Source organism: Dunckerocampus dactyliophorus, chromosome 15 (assembly GCF_027744805.1).
Source record: "Dunckerocampus dactyliophorus isolate RoL2022-P2 chromosome 15, RoL_Ddac_1.1, whole genome shotgun sequence".
In the NCBI taxonomy this organism is placed as follows: domain Eukaryota; kingdom Metazoa; phylum Chordata; class Actinopteri; order Syngnathiformes; family Syngnathidae; genus Dunckerocampus; species Dunckerocampus dactyliophorus.
This window is the reverse complement of record NC_072833.1, coordinates 16,050,320-16,074,592: the sequence shown is the minus strand read 5'-3', so window position 1 is coordinate 16,074,592 and position 24,273 is coordinate 16,050,320. Positions and strand designations below refer to the sequence as shown.

At 46.0% G+C, this 24,273-nt stretch overlaps 3 protein-coding genes across 15 annotated transcripts; all 3 read left to right on the top strand.

Moving 5' to 3' along the window:
• Positions 1 to 1,989: 1,989 nt before the first annotated feature.
• tec (tec protein tyrosine kinase) lies at positions 1,990 to 14,395 on the top strand. 12 transcript variants are annotated; one of them, XM_054753552.1, is made up of 19 exons: positions 1,990 to 3,303; positions 4,757 to 4,853; positions 4,987 to 5,100; positions 7,127 to 7,309; positions 7,391 to 7,495; positions 7,562 to 7,643; positions 7,761 to 7,889; positions 7,997 to 8,049; positions 8,876 to 9,060; positions 9,882 to 9,947; positions 10,018 to 10,072; positions 10,177 to 10,259; positions 10,333 to 10,466; positions 11,022 to 11,096; positions 11,163 to 11,334; positions 12,493 to 12,852; positions 12,926 to 13,044; positions 13,151 to 13,308; positions 13,376 to 14,393. In XM_054753552.1, exons 4-19 carry the CDS (start codon positions 7,172 to 7,174, stop codon positions 13,457 to 13,459), a joined length of 1,998 nt encoding a protein of 665 aa, XP_054609527.1. In that variant the 5' UTR covers positions 1,990 to 3,303; positions 4,757 to 4,853; positions 4,987 to 5,100; positions 7,127 to 7,171; the 3' UTR covers positions 13,460 to 14,393. The 12 variants fall into 12 exon arrangements, with proteins under 12 accessions (XP_054609527.1, XP_054609535.1, XP_054609533.1 ...); XM_054753560.1 differs by lacking the exons at positions 4,757 to 4,853; positions 4,987 to 5,100 and having other exon boundaries at positions 12,493 to 12,709; positions 12,788 to 12,852; XM_054753558.1 differs by lacking the exons at positions 4,757 to 4,853; positions 4,987 to 5,100 and having other exon boundaries at positions 12,493 to 12,724; positions 12,788 to 12,852.
• A 3,301-nt stretch (positions 14,396 to 17,696) lies between these two features.
• Positions 17,697 to 20,061, top strand: LOC129168304 (leukotriene B4 receptor 1-like). Of its 2 annotated transcripts, XM_054753415.1 has the most exons (5): positions 17,697 to 17,969; positions 18,586 to 19,162; positions 19,228 to 19,428; positions 19,496 to 19,536; positions 19,757 to 20,061. In XM_054753415.1, exons 2-5 carry the CDS (start codon positions 18,617 to 18,619, stop codon positions 20,049 to 20,051), a joined length of 1,083 nt encoding a protein of 360 aa, XP_054609390.1. In that variant the 5' UTR covers positions 17,697 to 17,969; positions 18,586 to 18,616; the 3' UTR covers positions 20,052 to 20,061. The 2 variants fall into 2 exon arrangements, with proteins under 2 accessions (XP_054609390.1, XP_054609391.1); XM_054753416.1 differs by lacking the exon at positions 17,697 to 17,969 and having other exon boundaries at positions 17,977 to 19,162.
• Positions 20,062 to 21,036: 975 nt separating this feature from the next.
• On the top strand, positions 21,037 to 24,264 carry ltb4r (leukotriene B4 receptor). The gene is made up of 4 exons (XM_054753414.1): positions 21,037 to 21,109; positions 21,375 to 21,892; positions 21,958 to 22,234; positions 22,300 to 24,264. The coding sequence occupies exons 1-4, from the start codon at positions 21,044 to 21,046 to the stop codon at positions 22,681 to 22,683; spliced, it is 1,245 nt and encodes a 414-aa protein (XP_054609389.1). The 5' UTR covers positions 21,037 to 21,043; the 3' UTR covers positions 22,684 to 24,264.
• Positions 24,265 to 24,273: the final 9 nt, after the last annotated feature.

The following is a 24,273-nucleotide window of genomic DNA, read 5'->3' as shown; positions in this document are numbered from 1 at the left end:
TGTTGGCCCACTCCTGATCTTCAGAGGCTTGATGACCTGCTAAACCTTTACCATGACCTGAAATGAGTTTCACTTGATTGGTTAAGGGAGAACCCGCCCATTGTGTTCTGCGTTCTGATTGGCTGTAGACCATTGTCAATCAATCTCCTTCGTGCAGGACTGCCTGTTTCCTGTTGTATGATGGCTAGAGTTTCTCTATACATCATGGATGTTGTGCTCCAGCTGTTGCTCCATTTAGTTCTTGTTCTTTCATCTCCTTCTTTTGTGTTTGAGCTCCCGCTCGACTTCCCTCAGCTCCCCCTTGTCCCCCGAGATGAAAGAGAACAGAAGAATTAAGTTGTGTGAGCACACAGTTGTCGTTTGTGTCTGCTTGAACATAACATGGGTGACGAGGATGGAGCTTCCTTTCTCACCTTTGCTGTCATTCCTCGCTCTGCCTGGTCGATCCGCTTGTCCCACTGGCATGCATTGTTTACGACTTTTATCTAACAGACACTGGCAATGCTAGGTTGCTTGTTCACAGCCTGGGCAGTGAGCGACAGCACATATTCCATACACTGGGAACTGCATAGACATACTGTACGTGGACTGTGTTGCCATGCTGGCTTGACATTTTGCAGCTCCAATCATCTTCCGCCAGCACCAACAGCACGCCGTGGGCTCCTGTGCAAAGCCGTTCAAGTGGTGTACTGTGGAGCTGGATGGTATGTGCTCGCCGCTACTGTTGGACACTGCTGCCTCCAGGTGCCTGCTGAATGAGGGCACGGTCAGGCGGCTTTTTCCTTGACAGTCTGTCAGAGCGGGCGCTTCGGAGTTGTACAGCTATGGAGACACCAAAATTGGAATGGTGAACACCGCTACTTCTCTGCGCGCTATGGCTCTAGAGCCCTCCCAGCAGTCACCTTTCAAGTGTCTCGCCGCAGTGGTAATCTGCTGGGCTTTAACTTCTTTTGCACTCTGGGCCTCTCCGTTACAGACAATATAGTCTCCACCATATTGACTGCGTCCAGGCCCTGGCTGCACCGCTGCCTGTTGCTCTTAACCGGGCTGTGCCACATTACTACGTCTCCCTGGATTTCCAACCTGGTGGTGCTGGGGAAAAAAAGACGCAGGAAAACAGAGCGGAAATCCCAGGCTAGTACACTTTGCCTGCCACAGAAGATCTCTCTGCTAAGTTTCCCGGCTCTTCTGTCTTCACCAATCTGAACATACGCCAAGGCTACCTGCAGGTTCACCTGCACCCAGACAACCACAACCTCACTGCCTTTGTGACCCACATAGGGGTCTTTTAATATACCCGCATGCCCTTTGGCCTCAGTTCCAGACCCAGCTGTTTTCAGAAAAGTATGTCCACCATCTTTGCCGGCATCCTGGGTGTGGTGTTGTACTTGGACAACATTGTGGTGCATGGTGCGTCGCCTGCCCTGCACGATGACCGCCTCTCCGGGGGTGCAGAGGCGGTCACTCAAGTGCTCGGCCACCACAACCTTACTTTGAATGGCGACAAGTGTGTGTTTGCTGTGCCTGTCATCGAGTTTGTGGGGTTCTGTCTGACCGCAGCTGGTCTGAACCCGCTCCACTCAAATGTTGAGTCCACCTGCCCCGTGCCGCTTTCATCATTCTTGGGGATGAACACCTTCTACCTGCAATTCCTCTGAGACCACCACACCATTATGTGCGCTTCTCAAGCAGGATGCACCCTGGACCTGGATACATGAGTGGGACACGAGTCCCAACTCACGTCTTCCTCGGTTACTCACCCACTTTGACCTGCAGTGTTCCACATTCATGACCTGTGACTCTCCCAACTCTGCAGTCGGCACTGTCCTGTCTCAACTTCAGCAAGGGGCTGAACACCCAGTGGCATTAGCGTCGAGTGCACTGACGCCAATGGAGCAAAAGTACTCTGTGGGAGGGAGGGAGGGAAGCTTGCATCTGGGCTTGCAAGCGGTAGCATATGTACCTCTACGGGCGGTACTTCACTCTGCGGACTGACCACCAGGCTCTCACAGTCGTACTGGCTATGACCAGCTCAGATCACAAGCAGCTGTAAGCATACAGTATAACTTTACCACACAATTTACGCCTAGCAGGAACAATGTTGTGGCAGACTTGATTTCCAGAGCCACACCCAGCTCTGCGCTGTACCATCATGATGAAGAGAGGGTAGTGACCAAAAGAGCAAGGTTGCAGATATAAGCAGCCGAAATGAGTTTCCTCATTAGGGTGTCTGGACTCAACCTAAGAGACAGGGTGAGGAGCTTGGTCATCCAGTAGGATGTCACAACGAGAGGACCAAGTTAAGGTAGCTCAGGCATCTCCTTGGACGCCTCCTGGACACATCCCTGGTGAGATGTAGCGGGGGCTGTAGACCTAGGACACGCTGGAGGGTCTACCTTTTACAGCTGGCCTGGGAATGGCTCGGTACCCTCCCACCCCCAGTGGAACTGGAAGAGGTGGCTGGAGACGGGGAAGCCTGGGCTACTGACACTGCTGCCCCTGTGCTTTGACCTGTTAAAAGAACGTACATGGTGATTATAAAGTGTTAGGAAGATGTGAATTATTCATTGATTTGAGTTGAACATTAGCTCTCGCTCAGTGTTTGACTTTCACAGAGTGTGTGTCTGTCAGGAAGTTCTTTTACGCCTCACTGGCTTGTGTGTGTTTGTGTGAGTAAGAAACGTTCGATTCCTTTGCTGTCTTTTGTTCTGTCATATTTAGTACAATTAGTGTAGGTCAACAAGGTTGTTTTGTGTGCGTGTTCCCTTCCTAGCCAGACACATACAAGTGGAAAATTGCAAATCACACGTGCATCTTCTTAGCAAATCAATCAGGTTTAGTTTTAAACCAACAAGAATAACAAGCAAAACACCAAAAACTTAACATAAAAAAAATAAATAAATTGACATTAATGAATGGGTTTTCGCTTGTTGCCACTTAAAGTTGTGACAGCAGCCGGGTGTGAGATGCGTGGTGGTAAATCTGCTGTGTGTGTGGTTTTATGCACACACAGGAAGTGAAAGACCAACATACAAACGTTGTGAAGTCGGAGGGAAGTGTTCATTATCATTACATTTCATTCTAATAACCATCAAAATTGACCAACTTTGCGTAGGTATCCGTCATTGAAGGTGAAAAGGTGTATGCCTGAACAAATAAGACCGATGTCACGATTTGACCTCTTGTACTACAGTAGCAACACTTGCTCACACCCTTCTGCATTCATGCGTCGCCTGCTCTGTATTTCCTCAATCCCGCTCTTTCACTCTCACTGTGCGTCGTGACAGTCGCGCCAAAATGAAGGTGAGATAAAGCTTTTCTTTATTTTATCTTAGCCCAGTTTTAGTGCGCATCTTTGACTTCTGCATTTGTTGCTGTGCGCTCCTCAATGTCAAATCTTTCAGTTATGTCTAAAATTGGTTATTAGCTCGAATGTGTGCAGCTTTGACAGGCACCCATCTCTTTTTAAAGAATATTAGAAAATGCTTCCCAGTTTGCCATGCTTAAGTATTAATTAGTTATGTCATAATTGTATTATTGTCATATTGCTGTCATCCGCCGGTAAACATCAGTAAAATACGAGTGAAATGAAGTTGTGATTTTCAAGCCCCGCCCCAGCAATTTTTCTGACCCACCGCCACCTTGGCTGTGACATCACAGCCAGGATGCTTTACGGCAACCAGTCTCAACAAAATACACCCACGGACCCACAGCAAAGCGAAGAAAGAGAAATATTCAAAACAATAACATTCATTGATATTGTGTTGCCTTGCGATTGGCTGGCGACCAGTCCAGGGTGTATCCCACTTCTCGCCCAAAGTCAGCAGGGATAGGCTCCAGCATACCCCTGCAACCCTAGTGAGGATAAGCGGCATAGAAACTGGATGGATGGATGGATAATATTGTGTTGCGATGAGTATGATATAATACGCACACACACACACAAAAATCAGTCACAACAGGCATGATGTTTGATTGGCAGTGATTGACACTGACAGATCAACTGCATGGTACAAGATGAGTGAGCAGCGATCGCTGTTTAGCTAGCCCTGTCATGAAAACCCATAACATTCTAAGATTTGTAGAATATATAGAATAGAAAAAAATTTGGATTTACTTGTTGACACTGGCAGACCGACTGCAACATACAAGACTACAAGGCTAGCTAAAGAATGTCACTCTAGCCTTGAAAATTGTCCTGAAAACCCATATTATTCTCATATTTGTACAATATATTGAGTAGAAAAAAACTTTTGAGTTACACCTTGTCACACTTTTCCATGGTTGAACATGTACTGGGTTCTATTCATTTCCATCTGCGACAGTGCGGTCTGGGTTGAAGAAAGATAGCTGGGACAGCTGATGGTAGAAGCACACGTTCAAGCACACATTCGCTCCTATGTAAAGCCGTTATGACTCAGGTATGGTATGATATCGAAAGAATTTAAAAAAATGATCATACCCGAGTCCTTATGACTAAGCTCAAGCACACCTGTTGTGCGAGGTTAGTCTAAAGACTAACCTTGCATTTAGTGTGAGTGGGTAACAAACTAACAACAGACTTAACAACTCACAAGTTCTGACATAAGTCATTGTCCGAGAAGTGTTTCTTGTGAGTGGTAATATGGCGGCCGCGTGGCTTCACAAGTCATTGACCAATGGCGTATCCAGATTCTTTAAGTACAGATCAGTGGTGGTGTCAGCTAGCTGTTAAATGGATGGAAGCTAAATTGATAGGACTGTGACTTCGCCACAGATGAATGGAACAGAGTGTAGTACGCCATGGAGCAGAAAGTCCACCATGATGGTAAGGAAGACAGCTGGGCGGGGCTAGACGGACAACCGTGTACAAGGTATTTACTAACAATCAACAGACAAAATAATATTTACATTACAGTATTCCCTCTCTACATTGCGGTTCACATTTGGCCGATTCGCTCTTTCGCTGATTTTTTTAAGTGCAATTTTGTACTTCTTTTTTTTAAGAGAGGTAAATGAATCTTTGGTTCATGGAGGATGACGAGGAAGAATATGTTTGAACAAGGAAACAAAAACGCTACAGCCTAGGCGCCATGACAAGCCACGATCAGAGGAGTGAATGTGCGTGAGTCACTTAATTTGTTGTATGCAATCTTGTAATCATTCAAATTCAAATGAAATTGGAACTTTGAGAGGGTTTAAACAAGAGAACAATATGTATTTAAACAATATGTTAATGCCTGCCGAAGAAAAGTGTATAAAGTGTATGGTGAAGGGTTTTACCGCCTTAAAACATGTAATAATTGTACAAAAATATAGTTGGCTACTTTGCGGATTTCACTTATTGCGAGCTATTTTGGAAACCTATCCCCGCGATAACTGAAGGAGCACTATATATGGATAATTCAAATAAATGTTACATTGTGTAAACTCAAAGTGTTTACACAATGCAACATTTATTTCAGTAATGGCATTGTTAATACATTTGATAGACTGTATCCTAAATCATTCATCACTGACTTGTCATTAATTCAACTAATCACCCAGAGAAACAAAGTAGCTTTAAGCTAAGTCATGTGGGCGTCCCACACAATATACACTTTGTGGGTCTTGGCCATTGTCCTGTTCATTTACAACAACCAGTGTAATAAATGTACAACGCTTTCATCACACATACCTCCCTTTGTCTTTGTGAAACCTGAAAAATTACAAATCTGATCTTTTGAACAGTATATTGGCGCAATTAATGGCTGAACGGTGTGCTGAGTACATGTACACAGTGCCATGTTTCTGGATTCTGCTCACCACAATGGTGGCCAAACAACTGCGCAGGGCATACTACAGGAGCACATGCCGAGTTGCCAGTCCTATCTGTTTAGAGTCCTTGCTGCTAACTGTGTCAGCTAACTCCCAATGATGTCAAGTCATTTAACTACTATGATGATGTCAGCCAGCTGTCATCTGGTTTGGCAAGTTGATAGCGTAAGTTGACCAAACTTCCTGTTTTCCTAGGACATGTCATGTTTTCACGTTCTCTCCTGGCTATGTTTTTTTTTTCTTTTTCAAAAGTGATGAAAATGACCTAGTTTTCATCGTTTGCCATTAGGCCATTAAATTGACCGGCATTAGGACACTCTGGGGCTGCACGGTGGTCTCGTGGTTAGCATGACCTGGACCTGGACCTGGACCAGGACCTGGGTTCGATTCTCCCTTGGGCATTTCTGTGTGGAGTTTGCATGTTCTCTCCGTGTGTGCGTGGGTTTTCTCCGGGTACTCCGGTTTCCTCCCACATCCAAAAACATGCAGGTTAGGTTAACTGGCGACTCTAAATTGTCCATAGGTATGAATGGTTGTTTGTCTATATGTGCCCTGCGATTGGCTGGGCCTACCCCGCCTGTCGCCCGAAGTCAGCTGAGATAGGCTCCAGCATGCCCCCACGACCCTAATGAGGAGAAGTGGTATAGAAAATGGATGGATGGATAGGACACTCTGCTGCATGTGACATAATCCCTGAAAGGCTACCGTGTGGGTGGCTTTTTGAATTAGTATTGCCAAAATGCTGCAAATAGCTAAACACATGCACAGTGCTAATCCTCGAATGCTTGCTGAGTTGAAGTTTTGTACAATTGGGGATGTCATGCACAACGGTGGTTCAAATTCGGTTCATTCCAAAACTTAAGCATTTCACCTGAGATTCATTCTCTGATTAGAATAACTTTTGTTCGCTTTTTTGAACGTTCTTCATTTGGAATTTGTCTTAGTAACGAGTAATGTTATGTAGTTTTTGACCCCGTTGGTGTCAGCTACTGTCCGCTAGGTGCTAATGCTAACAGCATCAGTGAGCTGCGAATGGTATCAGGCAATTAATTAAAATGTAAGGCCATATAACTGTTACAGTGGTGTCAATTAGCTGTTAATTGTGTCAGGAGTGTCTCGCCTGGTTCAGCTAGTTGCAAAGGGTGTCAGGTTTTTGCCACCAGTGGTTCAGCTACTGTGGATGCTAACTGCGTCATCAAGCTTCTAATGGTATCAGGTAAGCAGATAATGGTCTAGTTGTTAACAGCTTACTGTTAAGAGCTGAAAACGGTTGTGCTCATTTTCTGCTTTGCAAAAGTTTACGAAAGTCTTTGTTTGTCCGTCAACTCAGCTACAGACCCGCGTCTGGGCGATGGGATGACACTGATGAGCCAGGATGAGCGCCGAGCCGCTATTGGAGGAGACGCTGATCAAGCGTTCGCAGCAGAAGAGGAGGACGTCTCCGCTCAACTACAAGGAGAGGCTGTTTGTCCTCACCAAGAGCAGCCTGAGCTACTACGACGGCAGAGCAGAGGTCACAACCTCTCCCTCATGGTCACATATATAGTATAAACGCTTGCCATGCAGAACTTGAAAGTTGTGTTGTCATCCACAGAAGAAGTTTCGGAGAGGCTCCATCCAACTAAGTTGCATCAGATGTGTGGAGGTTGTAAAGGACGTTGGCGGGATCAACCCCTGCCAGTACAAATACCCCTTCCAGGTACGCACAACGCACGAAAAGCTAAAGAGTGGCTAATGTAAACTCATAAAATGTGTTTGTGCATAGGTGGTACATGAGAGCAACACACTGTACGTGTTCACGCCGAGCCAGGACAGCAGGAGTGTGTGGGTGCAGCGCATTAAAGAGGGTCAGTTCTCTTTGTAGCTTCCACCCATAACCAGTAGGTGGTGCCAGCAGAGCTACAGTGCAGACTCGTGTGTGTGTGTGTGTGTGTGTGTGTGTGTGTGTGTGTGTGTGCGCCCAGAGATCCGAGACAATCGGGAGATTCTGACCAAGTTCCATCCCCAGTTTTGGTGTGAGGGGGCGTGGCTCTGCTGCCGCCAGGAAGAGAAGCAGGCCCCTGGCTGCGAGGAGTACAACCTGTTTGGAGACGGTAATGATCCATGCTTGCATTTTTAAATGTTGCACAAACAACTTCCAATGCCAAAGGTGACAGTTGTTCAATGCAACGCTGTTGGTTTCTGTTCTCCTTTTTTCTAGCTTCCAGAAAGCCGCTACCCCCGATTCCCGCAGAGGAAGACAAAGATGGGAGGGTAACCGCTGACACATGCACGCACGCACACACACACGTGCGCACACAGGAGCGTATTTATTCCGCAATTTGGGGATCCAAGGCAAACCTAGTCACTGTTGTAATTTTTACTAAATGTGACCATGTAATTTATGTCACTTTTTTCCTGCTTTTAAAATCTGTTCCAGTTGTGTCGACTTAAGTTGCTAGTTACATAGCCATGTTTATATTCCCCCCCAAAATGATTTAATATATTCATGTTTATCATCAACTAGCAAGTGTGAATATGAGAATATGCTTCTATTTCCTCAGCTAGATAAAGTCTCAATATACTCATGTTTGTGATGACACATGTGATGAACAGCGTCACTCTCAGGTTTATCTCTAAAACTACTGCATTCTCTGCTGGCACACAGTAGCTTTGCTGCTGCCCTCATGTGTCATGGTTGACACCTTCGCTAGTTTTGATAAAATCTTGGTTTGTTTTCCTCTCGCCTTCGACCCTTCTCCGCTCCACTGGGGAAACTCTGGGCTGACAAGTTTGTTTCGCTCTTGTCTTCCGGAATCAATTTGCATACACGCAGTAACATGGAATAGTCTATTGTCTGGGAAGGGAGAGGGAGCAGTCGAAATGATCATGTTAGTTACGTATTTGGATCTAGTTTTAAGCACGTGAATTAAGACTAAAACAGTAATATGTACTTTAAATCAAAGAAAAAAAATCAGCTTTTATGAGATGTTTGGGACCCCCGGAAATCATGGGGCCTGAGGCAATTGCCTGTGTTAGCCTAATGGTAAGTCCACCCCTGCACGCACACACACACTCTGTATGTCTTCCTTTCCTCCAGCAGCGCTGGCCGATCCTTCCTCCTGAGGTGGATGATGAAGATGGTGACGCCACGGATGACGTGGTGGTGGCGCTGTATGACTTCCCGGGCAGCGAGTCGCACGACCTGCAGCTGGTCCAAGGAGGCGAGTACATCATTGTAGAACGCTGTGACGTCAACTGGTACAAAGCACGCAACCAACATGGGTATGACTTCACACATGCAGTCCCACAGAAAGTTGAGTACACCCCTCACATTTCATTAAGCATTCTTATGACAGTATGTCTGTAAAAAGACAATATTATAGAAAGTAAACATTGATATACTTTACAGTTGTCACTGTACAGTTTCTCAGGTAGTACAGATTTCCTATCCATTGAAAATGAAATGAGAAATGAAAAGATAATTGTGTCTTGCTACAGTCAAGCATGTTGGTAGTAGGATGATGGTCTGGGGCTGCATGAGTGCTGCTGGACACTTGGGAACGAGCACCTTGGTGAGGAAGCGGAACGTGAAGGCAACAGAGTGGCCAAATATGTCTCCTCCATGTACCTGAACACAACTGAGCACCAGTGGGGTATACTCAAGCAGAAGGAAGGAAGTTGGAGGTGTGCAAGGTACCTTAACAGCCACCAGTGATGTCACCATAGAGGAATGGAAGAGGATCCTAGTACAACCTGTGCAGCTCTGGTCAAGTCCATGCCCAAGAAGACTAAGGCACTGCAATGTAACACTGTTGTTAAATAATATTGACAGTATTTCGACATGCTCACGTGTGTTGCAAGCAATTTAGACAATAATGAATGTGGGTTGACTCATTTTCAGTGGATAGTAAATATATACTGCTATACAAGCTGCACACTGACTACTCTAAAGTACATCAAGTTTAATTTCTAGTATTGTCCCTTGAGAATATATAATAAAATGCTTGCAGAAATGTGAGGGGTGTGCTTTCGTGAGATACTCTATTGGACAAATGAAGGGTTGCGTGTAAAAGGGATACATTGTAGTTCTTTTCCACAAACAGGGAGGAAGGCTACATCCCAAGCAACTATGTCACTGAGAAGAAATCAGGAAACCTGGCGCAGTTTGCGTGAGTCGTGTAAAATCATTTTAGCGCAGTCATCCAGGCAAACATTTATGTGTGTTTGTGTGTGTACAAGTTGGTACAGCAAACATGTCAACAGGAACAAGGCAGAGGAGCTCCTGCGGAAGGAGGTGAAGCTTCCCTCTTAATAGTTAGCATTAATTCAACAGCATGTTTATTATTGTGAGTGTAGTTTACATTAGCTTTAGCTCTGTTTCTCTGCCGCCCTCTGCAGGACAAAGAAGGTGCCTTCATCGTCAGAGAGTCCAGCACTCAGGGAACGTACACCGTGTCGCTCTACACCAAGTCTGTGGGGGGGTAAGAGCGACACTCCTGACACAGACACTTAACGGATCACAGACGATGTCACATTTATGGCGTTGACCCACAGTAAGGGAGGCGCCGCCATAAAACATTACCGCATCAGGGAGACTCGAGGCTCGCCCAAACAGTTTTACCTGGCGGGGAAACATGTATTCGACTCCATCGCCGAACTCATCACCTACCACCAGCACAACGCAGCAGGTACACAGACACACAGACATGCACAAACTTAGCACTGTTTTTATAGTGCTGCCTCTAACTATAGTCGGGGTGGTTTATTAACCTAATTAGAAGCAGGCAAAAACTTTTTATATACAAATATAACAAGTAAATTTAAAAAAATAACTTTAATAATGATTGGGTGTGCATGATAAAATGGAAAGGAAAATGCAGCTCTCTTTGACCACATGATCATTCCTTATCAAGTATTTTGCACAACACATAGTGATAAGGAGCCGTCTGCTCAGGCAGCAGTAATAACGCTGTAAACAACAGCACAGCAAGTGTAACGCATACATGTCACACCTGTAACAACATTTTAAAACGCATAAAGTGGTAGACCGGCATACCGCAGTGACGTCTCAAAGCTTAATAGGGCTGATGAGTTCTTTGTCGACAACAATGTAACATGCAGTCCATCCGTGACTGAGTAGCAACATTTTTTTTTGTAGACCACACACACAGTGACTCTTGGGCACACAGTGGTTCATTGAATAGAGGCATCAATTGGAGAATTTACAGTAATTTCTTTCTCAGGTCTTGTCGCCAGGTTGAGGTATCCCGTGGGCAAACAGGACAAGTCTGCTCCCTCCACAGCCGGCTTCAGCTACGGTGGGACTTTTGTGTTTTATTTTTAAACTTAAAGACGGCTATTTAGACGTGTGGCTTTTGTTCCAGAGAAGTGGGAGATCAACCCCAGCGACTTAACCTTCATGAAGGAGCTGGGCAGCGGTCAGGTGGGGGTGGTGCGACTCGGCATGTGGAGGGCACAGCACAAAGTGGCCATCAAGGCCATCAAGCACGGTGCCATGTATGAGGAGGACTTCATCGAAGAGGCCAAGGTTATGATGTAAGGAGAGATCTTCTTTCAGCTTTTCCGATCAGGACAACAACGGATCTTGTTGATCAAACACTCCAGCCAGACTTAGAGACACTGTTTATTAACTGTAAGCCATTCTACTCAACGCGCAAGTGTTCCTGCTTCATCCTCGCCAGTGTTCACATTCCACCTCGGGCTAACGGCGTGCTACAAACTCTGGCTGACCTGATTTTGCAAAGACGTGTGTGTTATAACCAAGACGTTCCACACGTTCAAGAACAAGTTGTGGTTCACAGCCAGACTCTGCCAACTCAGCTGGGCTAAGGCGGGCAGCTTCAGGAGTGGGGACACAGTCCTGTACAAGCAGACCAGAAAGAGGCTGATTAAGGAAAGAAAGAATTAACATCGCCAAGAGAAGTTAGAGAGAGAAGTATGCAACAAGTTTTCTGCTAACGACTCGGCGTCAGTGTGGCGAGGCCTGCAAGCCATCACCAACTACAGGAGACAATCTCCCCCAAGTGGACACCTGATAATGACAATGGTCTGGCTGATGATTTGAATAAATTCTCCTGCAGATTTGAAATGAACATTTTCACGCCCCACGCATCCCCACCAGCAACGACGCTCATCACACCTCTGACTCCCTCCTCTGCTACCTAACCCGTATTAACCGTTCACAAATAATATGGGTGCCAGCTCTTCAAACAGTAGATGAAGAAATCTCTTGGCCCAGACGGCGTCTCGCCCTCCTGCCTCAACTGGTTGCTGGGATCCATAATTGCTTATGGCCTGAAGTGTGAGGCTAACATCAAGTCCTCACAAAGGCCTGGTAGAGGATGTACATCCTGCTGATGCTGAGAAAGTACAGCTTGACACAGGAGCTGACGAGGCAGTTTTACACAGCAGTCATTGAATCAGTTCTGTGTTCATCCATCACAGTCTGGTTTGATGCTGTGACAAAAAAAGTTGTAAACCTGGGCAGCGATCGATCTGGTAAAGAAAACTTTGTTGTGATTGCCATATTTCTTTGGCACTTCCTAATGCAAACGCCACCATTTATTTGGGCTTGGGACCGGCACTATAAAGTACACTGCCGTGTGACTTGTTCATGGCTGGTTCATGGATTTAAGGGGAGATGATAGGCCCCTAAATCATTCCTAAACAACTGCTGTGTCCTGCATCCTCCAGGAAATTGTCCCATCCCAAGCTGGTGCAACTGTACGGAGTGTGCAGCCAGCAACAGCCCATCTATATCATCACCGAGTTCATGGAGCACGGCTGCCTGCTGGACTTCCTGCGGCGGCGGCGAGGCAGCATCAGCCCAGCCTCGCTGCTAAGCATCTGCCTGGACGTGTGCGAGGGCATGCGGCACCTAGAGAGCAACAGCTTCATCCACAGAGATCTGGTCTCTTCCCACACGGTTAGCTACAACTTCTGTAAGTCTTTGACAGTGTTCAGTAAGAGTCCTTCCTTTGTTGTGCAGGGGGCCAGGAACTGCCTGGTCAACGACTCCTTGGTGGTCAAGGTGTCTGACTTTGGCATGGCCAGGTAAACATCGCCTCCATTGCTGTCTATAAAGTGCATAAAGTCGTGTTTTGATGTGCCCTGCTTTGTCATACAGGTATGTTTTGGACGACCAGTACACCTCATCTTCAGGCTCCAAGTTCCCAGTGAAGTGGTCACCTCCTGAAGTCCTCAACTTCTGCAGACACAGCAGCAAGTCTGACGTGTGGTCCTACGGTGAGGACGTAAACCTCATTTTTTGATTAGATGTAAATAAGTGTGTGTGTTTATCCAAAAGTGTATATGTTTAGCTCATGAAGACCTACTTTGTCTGTCTATGTAGGTGTGCTGATGTGGGAGGCTTTCACTGAAGGCCGCATGCCATTCGAGCAGAACAACAACCGTGAAGTCGTCACCCTGGTAACCACAGGTCACCGCCTCTCAAGGCCCAAATTGGCACCCGCTGCCGTCTATGACATCATGCAGCTGTGCTGGCAGGAGGTCAGTGTCCCCAGCTCACTCAATATGACGTTCATGGGCACATGCATGAATCTTGCGGTGTCCACAGAGACCTGAGGACCGCCCATCCTTCTCTCAGCTCTGCTTGATGATCTGTGATGCTCTGGAGAGCGATGCCGCACTCGCCAACTGACAGGCTAGTCACTTCTGTCACAACAGTAAGGCTAAAGGATGCAAAGGATGCCATGTTTTTTGAAGGTCCCATATTATAGTTCATATTTTGCTAAACTTTTACGTGAGTCATAGGTCCTGCAATAGTGTATTGGAAGTGTATTGGCCAAAATGTAGCCTTGGAATTAAGACATTTGAAAATTTGCTTTTAGTTCAGTTCTGGGAACAAGCCATTTTGTATGTCTGTCGCGTTAATGTTTTGATGCTGTTTTTCTGCGTTAGCATTCGCTACGTGAGCTACACTGCTAACATTAAAATCACATTTTAGCACCAACATCATGCTAGGTTTGCCTATTTGCTGAAAAAAAGAAAATGATTAAACTTAGCCCCCAAGACTCAAATGTTTATTTTAACATATATAATGTAGCTTTTTTTTTTTTTGCAAATCGTTGGGGCGTGCTCTTCTAGTTAGGGATGAGTATGAGGTGGTTTTTCCTTCATGACGTCATGGAAACACCGTAACTTCAAAAGCAAGCGTTTGAACACCTCTTCTCTCAAAAGTGGAACAAACAAGTGACGGAGAAGATAGATTTTTCTCATGTTTGGTGCTCATAAACATGTTCTAGGACACCGATTACACATTTATTTTGAACATGCTGAAAAGTCACTTTTGCATAATAGAGGACTGTTAAACCTCACCATTGTGTCAATATCAGATTTGGGCCATTAAAATACTAACAAAAGAAAGATAATGCTTTTTGTACTTTTTTGTTTGTAAAAGATTTTATTAATGTGACTCACACAGACAATATTATTTAAAAAAAAAAACACACACACACAGTAGCAGTGTAGCCTCTTCAATCCATCCATCGATTTTCTCTGCCGCTTGTCCTCACTAGGGTCACGGGGGTATGCTGGAGCCTATCCCAGAGGGGTACACCAATCACAGGGCACATATAGACAAACAGCCATTCACACCTATGTCCCCAATTAACCTAACATGCATGTTTTTGGAATGGAGGAGGAAACTGGAGTACCCGGACAAAACCCATGCACGCACAGAGAGACCATGCGAACTCCACACAGAGATGCACAACGTGGCCAACATGCTAACCACTAGGCCACCCATGTCTCTTTAAAGACAGCTACCTCTGCTGCCCCCACCTGGTCAATACATGCCACTGCTGGAAGTTATATCCTGCTCTAAATATCAATGCAGAGTCAATGAGAGCAGGTAGCCAGCTGCTAGTGCCGCCATAGCTGCTGCTGCCGCTGCTGCGAGAAGAAGTGCCTTTAAAATGTGGTCATCATCTGCGGCATCTGGTGTGGGACTCACTAATGTCCCGCGAAACTCCTCGGCCGCAAGACTGGCTAGGACAACAGACAACAAATATCCATGCCTGATTCATTTATATGCTGTTAGGTTTTTCCCAGCATCCTCCAGGTCCAATGCTTACCTGTGACGATGACTCGACAGTCTCCAGACTTTCTGCCCTCTCCTGTTGTGACCTGACACCAGTACAAGCCAGAGTCTTCTATTCGGAGTCTGAACAATCGTAGGATGATGTGTCCCCGACTCAAAGCATCCATATCGCTCTGCAGGCGCCCCGCAAATGGTCCCCTGTAGACCGTGGGCACCTCCACGCCGTCTTGTAGACGAAAGAGGTGGACTGCCGCCTTGCCCTCTGAGAAGAATTTGCAGTGGATCCACAATGAGCTGAGGGACATATTGCGACGACTGGTGAACTTCCATCCCAGAGTGATGTTGTCATTCTCTCTGGCGCTGTAGAATGCCTGAGTCGTGGTCACCTCAAATCCACCTAGAGGAGACAACACATGAATGAGGTCATGTGATCATACAAGTATGGACGAGATGCAGGAGGATGATGACTCACAGGCGCAGCTGGAGGTGAGGCCAATGAGCAGAATTATCTTGCACATCATCTTCCAGGAGACGGAGACAAAGGGTGGGAGTCGTGCAGCCAGCCCGTCAGGCGCAAGTTGACACACAACCCATCCTGGCAGTTGTCCTAAAAAACATGTCGTATACGTTGTGCCATCAGAACTCCAGGCAAGACATGATAGTGATAGTAGCCAGCCACGCCCGTCAGTTTTGTCAAATACAATTAAAACAAAACTGAACCATGATTCACCTTAACTCAAGTCTTCTCCCTTCACTGCTGGCTCATCTCATCATTCAAATGGAGTCCTGGAGTCGATCTGCAGACCCTGTCAGTAAGAAGCATGCGTGTAGAAAGTTCTGGACAGATACAATGAAGCCTGACAGCTCCAGTGTCACCTGGAAAAGGGGTGTGGCCACCTGGAGAGACGCCTATTTATGTACTTTTTATGTAGTTTTCGTGTACATTTCAACACTTAATCCTCCCTGGGGTCCCAACACACATAGCCGGATGTGTACATTTAGCAATGTCTTTCCAGTTAGTTTATTGACGAAAGATGATCCTTTAGAGCATAGGAGCCCAAACCTTTTCCACCGAGGGCCACATACTGAAAATCAAAGGATATATTTAAAGGAAAACTGCACTTTTGTCGAATTTCGCCCATCATCCACAATCCTTATGTGAAACATGAGCACACATTTCTTTCCCTTTTCTGTGCGTGCTAAAGAAAAAAAACGAGTTAGCATGAGGGAGCTAACAATGCACGTCATGGGACACACATATTTAGACTATGAAGCCCTAAAAAAAACACCAACAATGTTCCATTGACATAACTGACCTGTATATTAACCCAGCTACAGCAATATTTTTATTGTAGACACGAAAAACTATATTTTTCTGGCTGAGTAACAGAACGCCTCGCTAGTCTCAGCGTCACTCACAACGCCTCAAGCCACTGCCGAGCGGTATCACTACCTGCCGCAGCTGCGACTGTTGTTTTTGAGGTTGGAAAAGTTAACGCTAGGTTATAAATCATGCCTCGCGCATGTACTGTAGAAGGTTGTGGCACTAAGCCACATAAGAAAAGTTGGTTAACTTTGAGATTCCACACGCTACCAACTAAAGAAAGGGAAGGGGCAGTGATACCGGCTCTCAACTTAGACCTAACGACATCGCTACGAAGACCCCGCAAGATGCTCGTTTGGTCTCAGCATTTTTTAACTGAGGACTATGTTGAATTTACCAGCTCAACGGGGAGGACACGTCTTGTGCCGAAAGATACAGCCATCCCCATGAGAGCGGACATTGTAAGTTTTCGTTATACTGTTATTTTTTCATGAAACATTTAGCACAAGTGCTACATGATAACACTATCAACATGCCTTAGTGTTTCACTATAGCTGGATCTTCCTAGCACCCAGCAACATTAATCTCTGCCTGGGGGGTTGTCCAAAGGTGGTAGTCGTCGGCAGCGGCTCTCACGAAGTCTGCCATGATCAGTAATAACAATCGCACACACTCTTTCTATGCTGCGGTTGTCGACACAGGTAGATCAAAATATGGCAAAATAATGTAATTATTACATGCTAGCATGAATGTGCAGTAATTGTTAATGTATGATTTAAGCAGGTTTTTTTTTAGAGGGTTTTATTGTCCCATGACGTGCATTATTAGCTCCCTCGTGCTAACTCATTTTCTCTTTTTAGAACGCATAGAAAAGGGAAAGAAATATGTATTCCTTTTTCACATAACAATTCCAAAAAAGCTTCACGGTGCTCTAGTGGTTAGCACGTTGGCCACACAGTCACAGTCTGGAGATCGGGAAGACCTGGGTTCGATTCTCCCTTGGACATTTCTGTGTGGAGTTTGCATATTCTCCCCATGCGTGTGTGAGTCTTCTCCGGGTACTCCGGTTTCCTACCACATTCCAAAAACATGCATGTTAGGTTAATTAGAGGAGAAGCGGCATAGAAAATGGATGGATGGATGGATGGATTCCAAAAAAGTGCAGTTTTCCTTTAAAAACAAAGCTTTGTTTTATTATGCGTTATTTAGGTTTATTGCACCACGTGCAGGTCTTCTGGTTTTTCTGTTCTTTTTTTGAAATTTTAATGAAATAAATGTGCTTATTCAGTAAGAATGTGTCAGTCCTGACTCCAGTATTTTGGGGTAATTCTCTTGGTACGTGTTTGTCCTGCCGACTCTCCCCGTCCTTTTGCCTCTATGTGATGCAGCCGAGTCTCTCTGCCCCATGGAAACAGCATCATTGTTCTTGACTATAATGTTGTAATCTTTTAATGAATCACTGACCAGTTTTTCTGTAAAAAAACACCAAAGGAGTTGTTCTTGTGAGCTTTCCAGCAGCTGTGTCACATTCAGATGTAGAATTTGTATTTGAGTGCACATGAGTAAGTTGACACTCAGCTGAAGGGAATGTGTGACGATGTTGATAGACTGGTAGGCAGAGTCGGGACAAGTGCTGAGGACGACACACCTCCTTCTGTCAATACAGCACACTGTGTTGCAGCAGGCGGGACGCAGTGACGGGCCTGTGGGTGGGCGAGGATGTTAAGTGGCGCAACAACACCTTCATCTTCTGAATTCCTCTGTTGTCTTACTGGGCTCTAACAGGTGAGTCCTCCACTGCTATCTAGTTTCATGCTAATCCCGTACAAACATAAATAGAATACGTGGGTCGTGTGTGTTACTGTGATTTTTGCAGGATGGTTACTGAATTCCTTCACAGGTGTGTTTGTGTGTGAGTCACTCGACACACACCCGTGCAGAACGGAAAGTAGGTGCAATGACTGAATTTCAGTAGCAATATGATGGAGACGTGTGTGAGCTTTGTTCATTGTAAAGTGTATTTAATGAGGAGACGTGGTTTGCAGTCAAGTGCACAAACTTTTTCCTTTACACTGATTGATGACGCAAATAAGGGTACATTTCAGTTCCTGTGTAAGTCAGTGCAAGAACCCTAATGGCTTTAATGGGATTCCCTTCTACCAGTTGCAACTTTAGCCTGAAGTTGAAGTGAACAATCTCTTTGTTTTTATGATGAGTTGTATGATGAGTTCTAACTTTCATGTGCAAAGAGTGGAGACCATAAATCAAACAGTTGCTTAATCTAGCGCGTGTCTGGTCTTGCCTCTCAGGAATTAGCAGTCTTGGTTAAAACCAGATAGGCGTGCACAGTCCCTCCCTCCGCACACTTGACCCAACCTGCTCGCCCATGTTTTTTTGGCAGGTGATTTGCGCCCCACCTCCACAGCTGCCCGATGGCGCCCGCCAACAGCTCCACGGCACTCACTCCGAGGAATGAGAGCATTGTGGACAGCACGTCCGCGACCACCATGGGCGCGCTCATTCTTAGCCTTGTTTTCCTCTTGGGCTTCCCCGGCAACCTCTTTGTCATCTGGAGCATCCTGGCCCGCGCCCGTAAGCAGACCATCACCACTGTCCTCATCCTCAATCTGGCCTTCGCAGATGGCTCATTGATGGCGCTGACTCCGTTCTTCATCGCCTATCTGGTGATGAAGAGGTGGGTTTTTGGGAGGGTGATGTGCAAGGTGCTCTTCTACTTGTGCCTGGCCAACATGTACGCCTCCATCCACATCATTACCCTAATGAGCCTATACAGGCTGTTGGCTGTATTGCGGCCGCAGCGTGTCGGCGCCTTGGCCGGGCACAGGACGGTAACATGGACACTGGTGGTCATGTGGGCGCTGGTGGCTGCTGCCTCTGTCCCTGCGCTTGTCTTCCGGGACGTGAGGTGGACCGCTGACCGCGCCATTTGCGACTCCTTCCACGACGAGGACAGCCACGTGAGTTCTTATCAGCGCACATTATCGCCATCCTGAAAACACTGACCATCTGTCTGTGTGTGTAGACGGTCACCCAGTACATGCTGGAGCTGATCCTGGGCTTCCTGGTCCCGTACAGCATTGTGGTGGTCAGCTACATCTGCATCCTGCGCCGCATCCGAAAGACCAAATTCCGCAGGCGCATCCGCAGTGAGAAGCTCATCCTGGCCATTGTGGTGACCTTCTGCCTCTTCTGGCTGCCCTACCACATTGTCAACATGGTGCAGGTAGATGATTATGTGTTTGCTCAGCATGCTCGTGTGGCGACCGTTTACTTGAAGTTTGTTTCCTCAGGTCACATGGGCGCTATGTCCGGAGGGACCGGTCAAAACGATGTAAGCCTTCACACATGCTTTGGTACTTTGTGGCTTGGTTGTCATGGTTACAGTTGCAAAGTAAGGTGTAAAAACAACCTTTTCAGCTTCGTCCCTTTCCTTGTCAGTCCTGCTCCTCTAACCTTTTGCAGTCAGTCAGCACCCTGCTTGGGTCTTCTACTAAGTGTTTTGGACTTGAACATCTCACACTGCAATCATAATGTCGGTTCTGATCCAACAGGCTGGGTAAAATCTGGCACCGGGGCCGCGCTGTCACTTCCTCAGTGGCCTTCATCAGCAGCTGCGCTAATCCAGTGCTCTACTTCTTCGCTGGCAAGTCATACATCCGCCGAGAGGGTCTGGCCTTCATGGCCCGCCTTTTCGAGGCGGCCGGTCTGGACTCGGCCACCAGGAAGAGCCGTCAGAACAGCCAGAACAGTCGGGACAAGGACAAAGAGTCGGACGGCATTTTGTTGAAGGAAAAAGTTCAGGACTCCAACTCTTCCAATGTCAAAGCGCAGAAACTGCAGACGTGACGCTGCTGATTGTGGTCTAGAACGTTTCCTCCATCCATCTGTGCAATGAACCCATGAACAATGAGGACAGCTGATGGAGGTCGAATGAAGACGTCAACTCCTCATGTCCGTCTTGTCCCCCTGTTGTTTTCTTGTACAAATGTGTTTGTGTGGCAAGCGAGGTCCAAATTATACAGAAACAGAAGTATTGCTACAGCTACACCACAACAAAAAAGTCCATGCTCCAGTTTCAACATGACCTAAGAGTCAGTAAATGGAGACATCCTGTCCCAGCTTGTGCTGTAAAGAAACATCCTGACCTCCTTCTTGTGTCGTTCATTCATGTCCTGGCTTGTACAACCTGACGCACACTCATCAGGTGCTGCTGCACAAGCTAATGAGATCCATTACAGGATATGTAAAAGAGCTGTTTATATATGACTTTAAATTACGTTTATGCACCTCCTGTGGGTTGTAGTGAAAATGTTTTGGAAGACATGCCGGCGTACGTGTAACACACATATCCTCAAAGTTTTATATTCATTAGACAAATGATCAATGACTTATGGTCAATTAGTGGCCAAGTCCTGGAGGTACCCCCTGCAAAGATGATTTGCTTGATGGCAGCAATGTTTGTACTTTTTTAATTTTACATGTCACCTAAAGGTGTGCACCAAATTTTGTGGTGATTTGTATAAACACTATACATTTACAGTAGGTATTTTGGAGAGCGCATTCAGCTGTGTGAGAAATTTCAAGTCAATTTGACATATGGGATTTAATTTACCAGCAAGTGGTGTATTTGTCTTCACTGACAACTACTGGATCTCATTAGATTGTGCAGGTGTACCTAATGAATCCTTGGCCATTTGTCCTGCCAGAGAGGATTTTGAGGTCACATTTGAAATAGTTGTCGACAAAGCAACTCACGTGTGGTTGCAGGGCTTCCCCTGACGTCACACTTGTTGCACAATGTCCATCCCCTGCGTGTGAGCACATGCCGCATCCTCACAATGCGCCCTCAAATCAGCCAGGGAAGTTGGCGTGACTGCATGTGCACAGCCTTCTCATATAGTCAGGTAATTTTTATTTTGAAAGATCATAGTCTCTTGTCTTCCTAAGAGAGGACACTCTTAGTGTTTTAGCACTTCCGTATTCAAGATTCAAGAGAGTTTTATTGTTATTGTATTGTATGTTTAGCAATGTCTATGTTTATGGTTTGACCTTGACCCTGCTTACTCTGTGCTAGGACTCTGTTATGAAGGCAATGATGCTGTAATGTTCCCGCAGCGGCGACCAGTTTGTGTGCTGTGATTTCAACACTTCCTGTTTCCCCTTTACAAGTTTGCCATCCACAGTAGCAGAAGTCAGTCTTGTGTGGATGAAGCCATGGCGTCCAATGCTACCACCTCAGCCTTCTCTCTGCCCATCAGCACCTCAGCCAGGGTTGGCATTGCCATCCTGATCATGGCGTTCACACTGGGCTTCCCCGGGAATCTCTTTGTGGTGTGGTCTGTGTTTTGCCGTGTCCGGAAGCGCTCGGTGACATGCTTGCTGGTACTCAACCTTGCCATGGCTGACGCCTTCGTGCTGCTCACGGCCCCTATCTTCCTGCGTTTCCTGGCTGGCGGGCACGGGTGGGAGTTTGGCTCAGCGGCATGCAAGCTGGTGCACTACCTGTCCAGTGTCAACATGTACGTGTCCATCTACCTCATCTGCCTGATGAGCATGGACCGTTGGCTGGCTGTCACCAGGCCTTTCCTGTCACAGAGGATGCGGACCAAGCGCTCCTTGCTGGTTCTGCTGCTGGGTGTCTGGGTCATTGCCTTCCTGCTGTCCCTCCCCATGCCCTTCTACCGCAGGTAAATCTTGCATGCACTGTGGGTGTTGTGTCTCTGTAATTGCAGCAATGTTTTTGCTTGTGCAGCAATCTGAGTAAAATGCTCCCAAACAACATCACACTGATGTTTTGCGTGCCGTACCACTGGGGCAGTGTGGGTCACCGGGTCTTCCAGTACACCTTTGAGACCGTCATGGGCTGCCTGGTGCCCTTCTCCCTCATCAACACATGCTACTCGTCAGTCATCTGCCGCCTGCAGAGCGCCATGTTCCAGAGGCGAGGCCAAGGCAGCCGCCTGATCCTGATGATCATCTGTGCCTTCGCTATTTTCTGGCTGCCGTATCACATCATCAACACCATCGAGGTGATTCTATCAGGCTTTTGAACTTAAAGACAAAACAGATTTTTATTAGCTCTCTCCTCCCACAGGTGATTGGCCTGTTGCAGGGCAGCAAGTCGACGGTGGACGCCGCCCTTGTGGCTCGTCCCAACGTCACCGCCTTTGCTTACTTCAGCAGCGCAGTCAACCCGATTCTGTACGTGTTCGCTGGCAGCTCCCACATCCGCCAGGCCGGCCTCAGCTTCATGGGCAAGCTCTTCGAGGCCACCAACTCCGAGAGCAGGAGCACGTCGACCTTTGGCCGCAGCGGACACACCAGCTCGTCTCGAGACGACACCTCGGTGCTGCAGACACTGTCTGTCAAACTGGGAAAGCCATTCAAAAGCAGGCAGGGCGATGGCGGCAACATGGCGGCAAGGGAGACGGATGAGCCGGAACTGAAGACTCTGGCAAGTGTTGAGCCGTTAGAGTAGCACAGCTGATGTTATCAGGTGATGTATAAAGCGTTCAAATTGAACAAAATGTTTAATTCGTCATGCATGGAAAAGTACAGTTTTGAGGTATTAATTTAACAATATGTTTATTATTGTGTTCTTAAGCTCATAAATAGGTGAGCGCCGTTTTTATTGTGTTTCTTCTGTAGCTTCTGTTGTTTCACATGCATTTTTAAATAATCATTTGGTAACAACCGACCATTGCATCTACTTCCTCTTTGTTTCATCACACACAACTTACAAGACCTCTTGCAATAGTTTAGTTTACCAACCTTACAAAAAAGTATACAGGTAATAGGTTTTTAGGGCATGGAAAAGCACCAAATAAAATGTTTATTGTAAATGAAGGTTACTTGACGGTCAGTGTGGGACGCGGAGGACGCAAATAGGACAAGTTTGTTGCGCAAACTGACACTTTCATTGTGGTAATCTCATTTGTTGACCTTCTCAAAAGGCCTCAGCTTTAAACAACAATGTGAACAACAAATGAGTCAATACCTGCTGTGTCTCAATTCGCGCACTTCCATACTTAAACAAAATGAGTGCGTGAATGCGCAGTTTCAGCACTTCAAACTTACACTGTAGTATGTAGCGTGACCAAATGTCCTGTTTTCCCAGGACGCGGTCTGTTTTCATGTCCTATCCTGGCGGTCCTGTTTTCATTTTAGATCCTGATAAAAATGTCCTGGTTTTCATTGTTTTTCATTGGGCCATTACCTTGATTGGCATTAGGGCACTCAGCTGCATGTGATGTAAAAATGTGACACTTCTTGCAAAGACTTTCATACTGATTTGTTAAGAAACAAAAAACTGTTGGGAAAGAGCAGCTCCAAAGCAAAGTATAGATGGACAAACAAGGAGGGTGAGGAAGAAAAACAGGATAAAGAGGAAAATGGGGATGAAGAAGAAACTAAAGATTTCAGGCCATTTTGTGTATGTTGAAGTAATATCTTCATTATTTTACATAATTACATTGAAAAGTTTGTGAGAGCTTTTTTTGTTAAAGCTGGATATAGCTAATATAATTTCATATTTTTGAGTTATTTGTCAAGTTAGACTTTATTATTTCAATCATGATTTAATTCCAGATATTATCATTTGTTTTTTTTTGCACCATTGGAAATGATCAAAGAGGTAATATTTTAGGTATAAGCCCAACTGAATGTGTGTCTTTGGTAATAGATAATATTTTGTAATATAACAATTTTCTATACTTTAAATGTATTGAAATTATAAGGCATCGTTGAGTAAACCTCAACTATCTTTGAGAATTTTATTACGGGGCTGAGTGTCCTGGTTTTTGGTAGTCAAAATCTGGTCACACTATATGTATGGAAGTAATTGCTTTCACTTACGCACTCAAAATGCCAGTGTAAGAGGACATCTGTTCCCAAAGCCAAGGCTGTGCACCGTGAAGATCACAATGTCTGCCAAACTTTGTGTGAAAGTGAGTCTGTGCGACGCCCTCGCTCAGAATAGCATCATGTTGTCGTCCAGCGTGAGAGTGAGCAGGCAGCTTTGAGTCTCACACAGAGGAGACGAGTGCACACTTTACTGCGTTTATTTTGT